The 13,752-nt window shown below is 41.4% G+C and overlaps 1 protein-coding gene across 1 annotated transcript in view; it reads right to left on the bottom strand.

The window, feature by feature from the left end:
- Nucleotides 1–209: 209 nt before the first annotated feature.
- The window catches only part of CLCA1 (chloride channel accessory 1), a 34,971-nt gene continuing 21,428 nt past the window's right edge, over nt 210–13,752 (bottom strand). Inside the window, exons 9-15 of the mRNA XM_010388776.2 lie at nt 11,434–11,608; nt 9,243–9,349; nt 7,065–7,280; nt 6,216–6,477; nt 4,650–4,820; nt 1,498–1,734; nt 210–650 (exon numbers count right to left, since the gene is read on the bottom strand). Of these exons, the coding sequence (XP_010387078.1) occupies nt 259–650; nt 1,498–1,734; nt 4,650–4,820; nt 6,216–6,477; nt 7,065–7,280; nt 9,243–9,349; nt 11,434–11,608 (1,560 nt within the window). The 3' untranslated portion in view covers nt 210–258. The remainder of the gene's footprint in view (nt 651–1,497; nt 1,735–4,649; nt 4,821–6,215; nt 6,478–7,064; nt 7,281–9,242; nt 9,350–11,433; nt 11,609–13,752) is intronic.

Here is a 13,752-nt window from a genome sequence, read left to right as displayed (position 1 = left end):
ATAAAAGACTCAATGATTATTAAATTTTTGGATTTGAATGGATAGTTTTTATGCATATATACCCAGTTGTTTAGCATTTTATTTTATCGCCCCCTACAGGAAGTCTAAAATACATTTAGTATATCGCCCCCTACAGGAAATACATTTAATATATCGCCCCCTACAGGAAATCTAAAATACATTTTAGAACATTTTATAATCAAAACAAAAAAAAAAAGGATGAATGATTTATTTTATTTATCTCACAAAAATTCAGCCCTAGCCTATTGACAGCTGCAGTTCTCCTATCCACTTCCACATAATTTTTAAAATGTGAATGCCAGGAATGGTGCTGTTGATACTAATATTAGGACAAGGAGCAGACGTTTCATCAGGACTAGGTGTCTCTGGCAGAGTCTGTGGAGGAATAAACAAAGATACTCGTGCAATGTTGGATATTTCTGATTTTAGATCGACCTTATCAACAGCTTGAATAGCAATGAAAAGATCTGTGCCATTTTCAAAAGTAATGTTTTCTGGTTTAAACAAAAAGACTTCCTCAGAGTTGGCTTCCTTTGGGATGAGAGCAGTAGTATTCACTTGAAGAGATTCATTGAACTTATCTCTGAGATCAAGAATACTTGTACTTATTCGAATGATATACTTGTGAGCTAAAAAGAAAAACAAAAAAAAAGAATGTGACTTCAATTCTGAAATCTTAAAGAAACTTCCTAAGCTGTAGAGCTTTAAAAAATATTTAAAAAGCTTTAAAAGTCTATTAGAAATTATATCATCACCCCATAAGATTCCCAAATAAATGAACCGATGGTCCTATTTACAAGGGTCACTATCTCTTTTACATTCTTCTTTGTATATAATGACACAGTGATAAGCATAAAACTGGATTGGGCATGACTTAAAGCCTTGGTCAGCATTTCTGGGCATAGTGCCTGGCAGAAAGAAGAGGTTGTTTAACAACTGTTTATTATTTTATTATTTATAGAGGGAGTTTGCACCAGTGCTTCTCAAACTGTAATGTGTGTACAAATCACCCAGGGATCTGAAAATGCAGATCTGAAAACACTTTCTAACAAGTGTTCATGGTATCCGCATGCTGTAGTCCGCAGACCGCACTTTGAAAGAGAAAGTCTGGTAGGACCTGAGGTTCCTTCCAAAAGAGCTCTGCTCTATAGACATCTATGCTCTATTCCCAGTTCTTCTCCAGGGGTCACTGCTCCCCAGAAAATGGAGTTTGTCAAAGGACAGTTTGGCAAGTTTTCAGAAACTAAGTGAGGTTTACCTTTCCTGGCTGAAACCTCTTACTCCCAAAGTATACCAGTTTTTCAGGTTTTAAATCTCTCTTCTTTAAATACATTTATCCTTCATTTCAAAGGACCAGCAAGATCCCTCCTGCCTTCTGCCCCCAAGCATCAGAACACAGGTGCCTGCCTCACCTGCTTCTGCTCCTCTGCTTGGCTGGTAAACTCCTTTACAGGGTCCACACCAGGTTCAGCTTACCTGTTCCATGGTCATAATCATCCCCAGGAGCTGTCCAAGTCAGATTAATGAGACTGCCCCCGTGAATTTCCGCCTTCAGGTCGGTGATTTGGCAAGGTGGGAAGAGATCAGGTATGGGAGCATTTGGGACACCAGAAGCCACAAATGAGCCTCCCGAGGATGTTCTGCTGAAACATACTTGCTTGTGTTGAACATTTTCCTCAATTTCAGGTCTTGGTGGATTCCATTGTATTTCATCTGCATTAAAATAATTATGTGAAATATGGTAAGCAACATCACTAAATGGTGATACCTCCGTCTGTTTTATTATCGGATCACCCTCTTCCTATTCCCCACTTCTGCTTCTTTACTTCCACGCACAGAATTAATTTTAAATATTTGGAGACAAGACCCCAAATATGGTTTCATCAGAGGGAAAAGAGCAAACAGAGAATCACGGCTTTTTATCTCTTAAGATATTCCCTGGATATTTAGTGGAATAACCTTTTGGAATTTATTTTCATGACATTTGTCCTGAAATTGCTTCTTTTTCCATCTCTTTGCCCATCCTGATCTTGTCTTTCCGCAAGGTCAGTTTAAATACTACCTCTGTTTTTCCTTTCCTTTCCTTTCCTGTCCTCTCCTCTCCTCTCCTCTCCTCTCCTCCTCTCCTCTCCTTTCCTTTCTTTCATTTATGTTATTGAGATGAAGTTTCGCTCTTGTCATCCAGGCTGGAGTGCAGTGGCGCGATCTCAGCTCACTACCACCTCCGCCTCCTGGGTTCAGGTGATTCTCCTGCCTCAGCCTCCTGAGTAGCTGGGATTACAGGCATGTGTCATCACACCGAGCTATTTTTTGTATTTTTAGTAGAGATGGGGTTTTACCATGTTGGCCAGGGTGGTCTCGAACTCTTGACCTCAGGTGATCCACCTGCCTCGGCCTCCCAAAGTGCTGGGATTACGGAGTGGGTCACTGTGCCCAGCCTAAATGCTAACTCTGTTTTAAACCTCAGACTGCCTCAAGAAATGTCTTCCACCTAAATAGTAGTGTGGGTTTCATTATCTTTCCTATTTATTTGGCAACTAATCAACTGGACCTTCAAGAATGCCTTGATTGTTTATGCATATTTCTTTCACTTTCTCCATGTTTGCGTTTCATGTTTCTTATTAAATTTCAGTTTTTAATGAAATGTTTTATGTTAGAGGTTCCAAAATTTTGTGCTTTTGAAAGACTTCTGATTTTCTCAGTGAATGCATGGGAATCTAGTTATTGTAGTAATTCCAATTTCATCCACATTCTTATCAAAGATAGGTATAAAAGTAATTGTGGAATTTAAAAAATACCCTGGTCTGTTCAATCTATAGAGTTCTCAGGTTCTCTTTTCTTTTCAATAAAAATATCTCATAAGATCCTAACATGGCATTACTTAGAATTTGTTTTCTCATAAACTCTACCTCTTTATAAAATTTTTATCTGTTAAAGACCATTTAATCTTCATACCCATTAATCTGGTCTTTGGCAAAGATGGAGTGAATGCTCTAGCAGGTTCAGGGTTCATACTGAAAGCACCGGTAGAGACTGCCATTACGGCTTATCGAGGGATAGAGGGAAGAACATGGCCTACTGTTATGCGAGGCACTAACACTATTAGTTATATGAACCCATAACCTCTCTAGCTTCTGTTTCCCCATCTTTAAAAATGGATACTTACAAGAATGAAATGTATTACTGTAAGTAAAATGCTGTGATAAGGCTAGACTTAGTCACTTAACCAGTCCCCTTCTGCTTCCTTCCCCTAACTCAAAAAGCAGTGCCATTGGCTGGGCGCGGTGGCTCACGCTTGTAATCCCAGCACTTTGGGAGTCCGAGGTGGGCAGATCACAAGGTCAGGAGATCAAGACCATCCTGGCCAACATGGTGAAACCCTGTCTTTACTAAAAATACAAAACTTAGCTAGGCGTGGTGGCGTGCACCTGTAGTCCCAGCTACTCGGGAGGCTGAGGCAGGAGAATCTCTTGAACCCAGGAGGCGGAGGTTGCAGTGAGCTGAGATCACGCTGCTGCACTCCAGCCTGGCAACAGAGCAAGACTGTCTAAAAAAAAAAAAAGGCAGTGGCATCTTTTAAAACATTTCCCCTCTATTATCACCTTTGCATGAGGGACACCATGTGTCACTGAATCCTCTCTCTCTTCACTAAGCACACAGCCAAGTAAAGATGACAGTGGGAAGGTTCTCAAAGGAGCTCTTCTCCTTCCCCCACACCAACATCAAGAAAAAGCCTGCCCAGGACAGGGTGGAGATTGATGGAAAACTAGTCCGGGAATCCACTGGGACACAAACTTGGTCTCAACTCCTTCTCTAGTCCAGGGCAAGTGTTTGTAACCAAAAGTGGTATGGGACTGTCTGTTTCATGGACATAATTTTCTCAACTGTTTACACATGGGGTCAGTGTGCTGGCCTGCATGAAATTCATCTACTATGCTCCCTGGCCTGAGCAGGAGGAGAAAAGAGGAAAGACAGACAGTGGACTTGGATAATGATATTGATGTAGATAACAAACCCTAAATTACTGCTTTTTAAATTCTGTTTAAATGATTCATTAGGATAAATTAGAAATGCTTCAATGGAAAGAACTTCATTAAAAATGTTTTTAAAATAATGATAAAACCTTTATTAAATACTATTTACCAGTAACAGTTTGTTAGATGTGTTATTTATTCTTTGTGACCATGCTATCAGGTAACTGCCATTATTATCCTTATTTTACAACTGAGGAGAGTGAAGTACAAAAGATTATACAAAATACTGTATTTGATAGAGGGCTGGGCTTTGAAGTGAGGCAGTCAAAAGCTGTGTTCTATCTAGTGATTTTCAGCCGGGGGCTAGTTTGCCCCCCTAAGGGACAGTGGATGACATATGGAGACATTTTTGATTGTCATGACTAGGGAATTGCTATTGACAAATAATGGATAGAGGTTAAGGATGCTGCTAAACATCCCACAATGTGCAGGATAGCCCTCCACAACAAAGGATTGTCTGGCTTAAAATCTTAGTAGTGCCAAGGTTGAGAAACCCTGATTTAATCATGCACCATTCTGCCCCACAGGCTTAATAGTTTCCTCTTGAAACCAATCCTTTTGCACAAGCCAGGTGTGTTATTACAGATTGCTTACCATTCTGAATCCAGCCAGGTATGTACATTACTCCACTCTGCTGGGGTATTGCTCTCCGTCTGACTGCGTTGACTCCTCCCAGAGCCCGCACTTTTACACTGTATCTACCATTCGTGTCGTAAGTTGTGAAATACCTTGAGTAGACACCGTCATCCTTAGCAGCATCAGCACCTTGATAAACAATGAAGGAATTAATAAATATCCTAAAGGTAACTGGGAGGGTATTTGTATATTTCCAACTCATATGTAGGCTAAGAATTTTCAAAGCAGCCGGGCGCGGTGGCTCAAGCCTGTAATCCCAGCACTTTGGGAGGCTGAGACGGGCGGATCACGAGGTCAGGAGATCGAGACCATCCTGGCTAACACGGTGAAACCCCGTCTCTACTAAAAAAAATACAAAAAAACTAGCCGGGCGAGGTGGCGGGCGCCTGTAGTCCCAGCTACTCGGGAGGCTGAGGCAGGAGAATCGCGTAAACCCGGGAGGTGGAGCTTGCAGTGAGCTGAGATCCGGCCACTGCACTCCAGCCCGGGCGACAGAGCAAGACTCCGTCTCAAAAAAAAAAAAAAAAAAAAAAAAAAGAATTTTCAAAGCAACAAGAAATTCAGCATTAGCTCCAAGAGCTTAAGATTTTGGTGTGTTGAGGGTAAGGCTTACTTCTTTTATCACTGTGTGTGTAGTGTGTGTGGTTTTAGGTATACATTCTGTCTTCTTGAATTGTTGACTTTTTTAATGAAATCTAAGATGATATTGTTTCTTTGTTACACCCAACACAGCACAAGGTAACTAGTCAATAAGCATCTGTTGAACTAAATTAAACTGCTATATGCAACTGTGGAGGAAAAAAATGTTGTATGGTTATTTAATAAAATTAATGACTTCTCCCCAAGGTAGATTTAGGTGGGAAATTCATTCACAGGATTCATTCTAGTATGATTACTTGCTTCACAGTAAGAAGACATGTTTTTTTCTAAAAAGAAATGTAGAATTCTCTTTCTGTCTCTCCCCAATAGACTTCTTAAAGACAAGAATAAGGGGCAGAATTTTCACTTTTGGGGCAAGCTAATATAGAATCTGCATAGATACAGGAATCATATAGGACTGTGCTTGAATCTACGTCTGCTGCTTTCTAAAAGTGAAAGCCTCAGTGAAGATATTGTAAAAACAAAGATTATATATGTCTTTGTATACATGCATTTGTGTATATATACATACACACATATGTGTGTGTACATATGTGTATATACAAAGCACCTACCACAGTATAGTTATGAATTTTCCTCTTTTTCTTTTTTTGGGGTTTGTGGAATACCCTATGACAACTCCCTAGAGACTCTGAATCCATTGAGGTTGAGCTATTAATGTGCTTTGGGGCTTGCAGAAGCCTTCATATTTTCCAGCATTTTGAAACGTAGGAATTGTGGGGAAGTGGAGAACTCTCCCAACCAGACCCCAGTGCTGTTCTGCCTTGCCTGTCTAACTGCCCTCACCAGACTGTGCCCTTTTGGCATTCCCTGGTTGCTTCTTGGAAAAAGAAATATATACTTTCCAATTTCTTGGGTGATTACCTGCTCCATTATCCAGTAGTTCCAAGGTAACTGTTTTTCCATTCTCTGATTCAATCAGGGCTGTGACACTGGCCCTGAGAATTGGAGAGGCTCCTTGGCGAATATTTGCATAAACTAACATAGGGCTGGGGAATTTGCCAGTGTCCTTGTTCATTTTGGAAGTCACTGTAATTGGAGGCAGGGTAGCATTGGATGCACGGGATGTGACAGTCAGAGTCAAGGTTTGTGAGCTTGCTTGCAGACTGTATTTCCAGGTGCCAACCTGAACCAAAACACGTGTAAACATTTCCAATGAATAACTTCAGGTGACACAGACCTGACTTCAATGTCACGTAAAGGAAAAGCTTCTGATACACGCATGTTGGAAGCATATCTAAGAAGAGGTGTGCATGTTTGATACTCTGTCAGCCATGGGGAGCTTCAGTGTGTTTGAACTAACTATATTGTTCCCATTGTCAAGAAAATTCCACGGCGGGTGTCAGGGGGATGGTGAGGTCTGAAAGCTGTATGCTTATTGTTGCTTTGTTTTTATAAGAGACGAGTCTCTGAGACAACGCAAATCGTTTTTGTGATCCCAAAACGTCGAGGATCGTTTTGCATCTTGATTACTATGTAATTTGAAGGTTCTCCATTTAGTACCTGGACAAAATATCACCTATTTCCTTTCTCTTTACTTGCTGGCATACTGAGTGATTTTCATTGGATGGAGACTTTTTTCCTTGTTCTCTCTTTGATTCAATACTGACTCTCCTTTTAGCCACCACCAACATTTAAAATGCTACAATTATATTGTAAAAGCTTTATTTTATCTTGTTGAATTATGAGAAACAAAAAAAGCTGACTCCATACCTTAGCAATGCCTGGGATTTGGAGGAAGGCCATTTTGGTGTTTTTGTCCACTACAAAGCCTTCTTGCTTCTGTCCACTGGGATCCCAGAGAAGGATTTGGGGAGGCTGTGTTGTCCAGGTGATAAGAAACAAAGTGTCCTTTCCCACTGTGCTGTCCACGATCACTGTGCCATTCATCCACTGGCTGTTCTGGAGGGTTGATCCCTTACTCTCAAGCTGTTAAGAAAAACAGCTCTTACTTTCTGGAGAATACAGCTCCCATCACATGGTCTTTTCCCTTCTGCCCCTCTCTTCCCAGTGCCCCATCAAAAAGACTTCAGTAATGCCTGAGTCCTTGATTTGGTGTTAGGAGCAATTATGATGCAGTTCTAAGTTATCTTTCTAGCCTTAGCTTCCACAAGTTCCCTTCCTCCACCCAAACAAGACCACTTCCCCAAAATATCCTTGTGAATCCCTGACTCTTTGACTTTATTATCATACTCTTTACTTTTCCTAGAAGGCTTTACATTTGTCTTCTCCATTTATCTAAGCCTTCTTAGTCTTCTCTATTTGTCCAAGCCTTACTCATTCTTCAAAATTCAAATTTTACTTTCTCTGTAAAGGTTTCTCTGCTGTCCATCTCATTTACCAGTTGTAAAAAATTTCCCCTTTTCCTCTGATCTCCTATAGGATTTCATTTCTATCAATCCTTTGACATTCATCACACCCACACATTGTGGGTGTGTGTGACACCTACACATTGTGGGTGAAATTGTCTGAATTACCTAATTGCTAGGTCAGTCAAGGAGTATTGCAGGCCCCGTGGAGATAAATGAAGTAAGCCAAGGCCAACTTTTTTGGAATAGATGAGGGAGCTGCAGAGCAGGGAGTGAGGTAGGGAAGACTTTTTTAGAAAATGTGATTTTGAGGATTATCTCCTAGGTAGTTATTGTCTCAAAGTTAGCACCTATTAGAAGACAGACTGGGCTGGTCATGGAGCCAGATTTCCTAGTTTCACAGGTAGATTAAAAGCTGGCATGTGGAGAAAGTAAAGGGCTATTAGACCTGGTTCTTGTGGCACGCTGGTGAATGAGTCTTGCTCATTTCTCCATCTCTCTCGCTCTCTCTCTGTTAGGTTTGTTAAATACAAAAATCACAGGCAGAAATTTCCTAAATGTGAACTTGTCCTTTTATCACTTTAATTACTTTTCTAGGACACATTCCTCCATTTTCCCAAACCAGGCCCTTGAGTTTAATTTTCTAAATCTGAACCAGAATAACCCAGATGGGTATAATTGGTGTCTTCCTAGATTGAGTAAATGCTCCATTGATAAGCCAGAAAGCCTGTGGTTTCAAAATCTGTCATTATTAGGCTTTGACATTACGATATTCCTTTATCTTTATCTGAACTTTCATCATAAAAATTATAATTCACACCAGTGTGAATGTTGATTGTTCACTCTCTCTAGTTTAAAAATTAACGCAAATAATTTCTGCAATTACTTAAAAAAAGCATTGAAAAAAGATGCATTTTTTTTCTTTTTTCTTAATAGTCCCAAGACTTTTGAAAGGCAATTTGGTTTTCCTGAAATTTTAGAACCAGATGGGCCATTGGAAGTTTTCTGGTCTATACCTGGTGGAGAAATGAAAGTCCACAGAGGTGAAGTTCATTGCCCAGGTCACATAGTTAATGACAGACCCAGGGCCAAGATCCAGGCGTCTAGACTGACACCGCTGGCTTTTTACAGTACAAAGCACTTTCTGTCCATTATATGTAAATCTTGGCAAACATCAGAAATTTGATTTAATGGAAAAATAAAACAAGTAGTCCCTGGACACTTGTCCCAGAACATTTGTAATTGAGATGATCTACTCTGAAGAAAATTCTGAGCCAACTACATTGCTCTAGTTGCTTGTTTAGAGATGTTAAAAAAGAATTCTTGGACCTACGACATTTTATCTGCTGATTTCTATGAAGAAGTCACTTGGTATTGCTTCCAAACAAGTAAACACTAATTGCCTTGTTTAAATGAGTAGTGTTGCATTTTAGGAATAATGTCTAATATCAGGCTGGACCTTCTATTTTAATTTTAATTCAGTACCAGAAGAGTGTAAAACTTAAAACTTTTAGCCATTAAATTCTTCATCTTGGCTATGATTGTGTGTAAATATGAAAAACCAAAGATTAAGAACTCCAACCTGGATGGAGCGCTGAGAGACAGCTCCATTTCCTGATGAAAGGGCTCCAAAAGCATCAATGAGGCCATTGTTCTGAACTTGATCTGAAGCATATGTCTGTAAACCTCCTAAAATGCAATACATTTTCAGAAATTACTTACCAGTAAGCAAATATTTGCAACATTTTAGCTGTTGTTTAGAGAATATACAAAATAAATATCCCATTGTGTTATTAAAGTGTAAATAGATCAACATCAAATAGGTGCCTACATTAACTCAGACTTTGATACTATTTTAACTTATTTATTTTTTTTTTCTGAGACAGGCTCTTGCTCTGTTGCCCAGGGTGGAGTACAGTGGCATGATCTTGGCTCACTACAATCTCCACCTCCCAGGCTCGAGTGATCTTCCTACTTCAGCCCCCAAGTAGCTGGGATTACAGGCATATACCACCATGTCTGGCTAATTTTTTTTTTTTTTTTTTTTTTTTTTTTTAGAGATGAGTTTCACCATGTTGCTCAGGCTGGTCTTGAACTCCTGGGCTCAATGAATCCACCTGCCTTGGCCTCCCCAAATTCTAGGATTATAGGAGTGAGCCACCAGACCCAGCCACTAATTTTTAAATCTTAGTACATAATAGCTTCAGCAACATCTCAGTTACCTGGTTACTTTAACTATCTGCAAAGCAGCCATGAATCTCTGATACAATTTGATATCAACTTATGATATAAACTTATGCCATGAAATCATGAAATTAAAGGTCCTGTACTTTTACTTGAGAGAATTCATTAAGCCGTACTCCAAGACTATTGATTTATTTGAAACATAATTCTAACAAACCTGGCTTTAGAGTTTTCTTCTAAATGAGGAAAGACAGATATGTGACAACAGCAAGAAACAACAGTGGACAAAGGGACAGTTACAGAGTAGTATATCATAAAAACAGGATTTTACACCAGGCCAGGCAGTCTTGGGCTATTTAGAATAGGTGTCACTAAGTTAGTTGATGTGAAAGTACTTTTTAACTATTATGATTCCATCTGAAGTTAAGGAAATAATTTCAGTAAGGCTGTTGATGCCCCACCCACATCTCCGTACCTAGCCAAGTGCATTTCTTCCCAGCTGCTCTAGGCGTTGGCTTATAGCTGCCTCCTCTTCCAGAGAATTGTCTTACTAAAAGGGGCCACCCTGCATAGAGAAATAACATGCCCCTCTCCTCTGCCCTGTTCTGACAGTCCACAGTCAAAGACTGATAGACACAATGGTGGAAAAGTCCACCCTCCTGCCTCAAGGTGAGAAAAGTCTGTGATGCACTTTCAATTCCAGAGTCCCCTGGGGGTGCAGCTAGACTGCCTACGTCTGCATCAGTGCTTAGCTCCTTCCTTGGCCCTATCCTTTCCTCCTTCCTTTTCTCCTGAGCACTCTCTCCCCTATAAATTGCATGCACCCAAATCCCTGTCTCAGGCTCTGCTTCTAAGAAACCCAGTCTAGGACAGGTAGTACTAGGAATATACAGTTCTGGCATTTTAGTGGCCTCAGAAGGCAACTCAGTATGATAATTGAGATCCACAATATTATCCCTAAAAAAGAAAAAAAAAGTGTTCACCTACTCTGCTAAAGAAACTGGTGACATATGGAATCTATTTTAACCATCTGACTGTGTATGAGAGTTAGACACACAATACGTTAAGGTTTTATGGAGAAACTGCATTGTATTCTATTTTGGGAGTGATCTTTTGCCTTGTTTAACAGGCTCTTTGCCCTTCCTTGCTACTCCTCCTGTTTCTTGAACGCTTCTTCTCCAGGTAAAGTTAAAGGCTCCCTTATTTGTGCTTTATTGTACTTCCTATTGCTAATGTAGCACTTGTGCCATGGTGTTATGTAGTTAGTGGCTTGTCATCTGTCTCCTCTGGGTCTCTTGGCCAGCTGCCACTGGAAGGGAGTGGTTCTTGGCTCAGGAAGAAGGTCTTAAGTCCTCACTAGAGTGCTGTGCTAGTTCTCTCTTCTCCACACTGCCCTAGTCCTAGATCCAAAGCTTTAAAATAAATCAGCAGAGTCCATTCAAATAGTCATTTGGGGGTAAGGGTGGCTAGTTGGCCAATTAGGTTATCTTCTCTCTCTCTATCTCAGCTTTCCCCCACTCCCCAGTTCACTGGAGCTCACAGTCCAGTAGGAGAGACAATACCGGGGGTCTCAGCAAATCATCCCTCACCTGTCATTTTGGACAGTTCCTCTAGTTCTCGAGCCGCAGAGGGCCCCAAGGCGACTGTGTGGATGATGGCACCACTTTGTTTGACCTCGTTAAAGCACCCGCTTATAGAGTTGTCTTCCCCATCCGTCAGCAGCACAATTTCAGATCCATCAGTTGGATATTTCTTCTTAATCACCTAAGGACAGAATTCAGGTCATGAGTTATCAGACTCAGGGTGGCCAAGGTGTTTATGAAAATTCTGCTTACAGGAAAGGAGAAAAGAAATTCCAGAAGGAATAAACCAAAGTGTCTGGGAATGACCAAATATCTGTCTGCCTTGAAATGATACAATCTTAACCCAGCAGCATTCATGGAACTTGACTGCTGTCTTTCCCCTTGGCTAGTCTGCTGTAGAGAGGGATGGTGTGGGATGCAGGGCAACTCTAGGGGTGGACAGCACTGGGGAAACAGCAAAGGGTGTTCCTAGTTTCCTTCACGTGGTGTCTCCTTGATAGGCTTTCAGAGCTTCCAAGACGCCTTCAGAAACCATCCTCATTTAACGGGGATTATATTGGGGGGATATTAGACCCAGGGCAGACTTTAATTTGTATGATATTCACCAGTCGGACAATACCAGCTATTTATGCCTGGCATTGGTTTTGATTGGTCATTACCTAGGTCACATGAGTTGTCAATATTTTTAACAGTCTTTCTGATTAAAGCAAAACATTTCGTTTCCATTAATCTCAGTTCCTAGTTGTTGTGTGACACCTGTGTCTCAACTATTCCTGGTACATTTGGATTATTTATTTATTTTTTTACACGGCATAGAGAGGATACTCCTGCCAATGTTGAATAAGATTAGGATGGAAGGAAAATTAGATAAAATAATAATGCTATCTATTTAAGAAAAGAAAGCAAGAGTCCACTCTTCCCCTAAAAAGAGTGGAAGGAGAGACCCAGAAATAGGGGAAACAAGCAGTCAAGCCTAAGCATCTCTCTGACCTAGAATCTCAGATAAGAAGGCATCCTCCAAAGGCCTAGAATCTCAGAAAAGAAGGTGTCCTCTGAAGGTTGAAGGGAAAGGAGGCTTCCACCTCTCTCCCTGTTTCAGCTATTAGAGGAGGCTGCCTTCACTCCCTAGAAGAGAACAGAACTGTGACTGTTGCTGTGTCAAGGAGCCCAGAGCCCAGAAGCCTGTCAGCTGTGATCACGGCTTTGGCCTTAATAAGCTGCAGGCCAGAGAGGCCCAATTTGGATTTTCTTGTCTCACTTCCCATAACTGCCGTGTGTCATGGAAAACAGGCAAATGTTCCCACATATCCTAAAGGGGAGACAGAAGACAGCTGAGTTGAATGTTGGCAGGTGAGAGAAAGATAATCCTGCCACAGAGGTTGAGGAGTGAACAGTGTGGCTAGAGGCTGGACGGAGGACAGGGTGGTGCTCAGGGCTCCTCTCCGACAGGGAGAGCCAGGGTGGGACTGAGTCAGTGGGGAAGGACCACTGGGCCCTGAGCAAGCCAAGAGAACAAAGGAGAACAAGCCAAACTGCTATGGCTACAGCAGACACCACTGCAAGGAGCCCAGGGCAGACCTGACCAGGGCCTGCAGCAGGACTAGCAGGGATCTTGAAGACAGTATAACATCCAAGGTCCTTTGCCTCATCACCCTGAAGCCACATGAGCTTCTCTCACCCCACACCCAGACTCCACTCCAGGGGGCATCCTAAATTCCACTGGTATACCACTCTCTCTCTTACTCATCTGAATGGAAAATGCAGAATCAGAAGTTCTCTCTTCACCACCGTGCCATCTGGCATTAGTCATCTCCCCTAGGGTCTTGCATAGCGAGAGTTTGGTACAGCACAAGTGATTTCATTGTCTGTTTTCCTCCCTTATTTGCTCTTTTAGTCAAGGCTTGGGTGGGTGACAGGGTAATGAAATGCAGATGCATGCAGGCATCTGGAGAAGGGTTTCGTAGCTAACTGTATATGCGATAGAAACCACTTTCAGGGAACTGATCTTCAAAGTGGACCAAAATGGTCAGAGGGACAGAAGCACTTGAAGAAATGGTCAAGCCCATTGTCCACATCAAGCAGTGTCAGCTGGAAACTACAGATTTCTGCTGCCACGTGGGAAAATGGAACAGCACTATTGAGTGTGATGTGCCCAACGAGCAGGCTTAGGGCAAACTTGCCTAAGATACTGCGAGGTTCTGAGACCTTATCCCTGCCAGCCCCTTTCAATCTCCTGTTCTGTTTCATGTGGCTAAAGAGCCTCCAGGTAAAGATGGAATATTGCATTTTATACTTGCAGCAACTAAACATCAGGTGTTATTAGTG

Source organism: Rhinopithecus roxellana, chromosome 12 (assembly GCF_007565055.1).
Source record: "Rhinopithecus roxellana isolate Shanxi Qingling chromosome 12, ASM756505v1, whole genome shotgun sequence".
NCBI lineage: Eukaryota > Metazoa > Chordata > Mammalia > Primates > Cercopithecidae > Rhinopithecus > Rhinopithecus roxellana.
The sequence above is the reverse complement of the archived record's forward strand: the minus strand, read 5'-3'. Positions and strand labels throughout refer to the sequence as shown.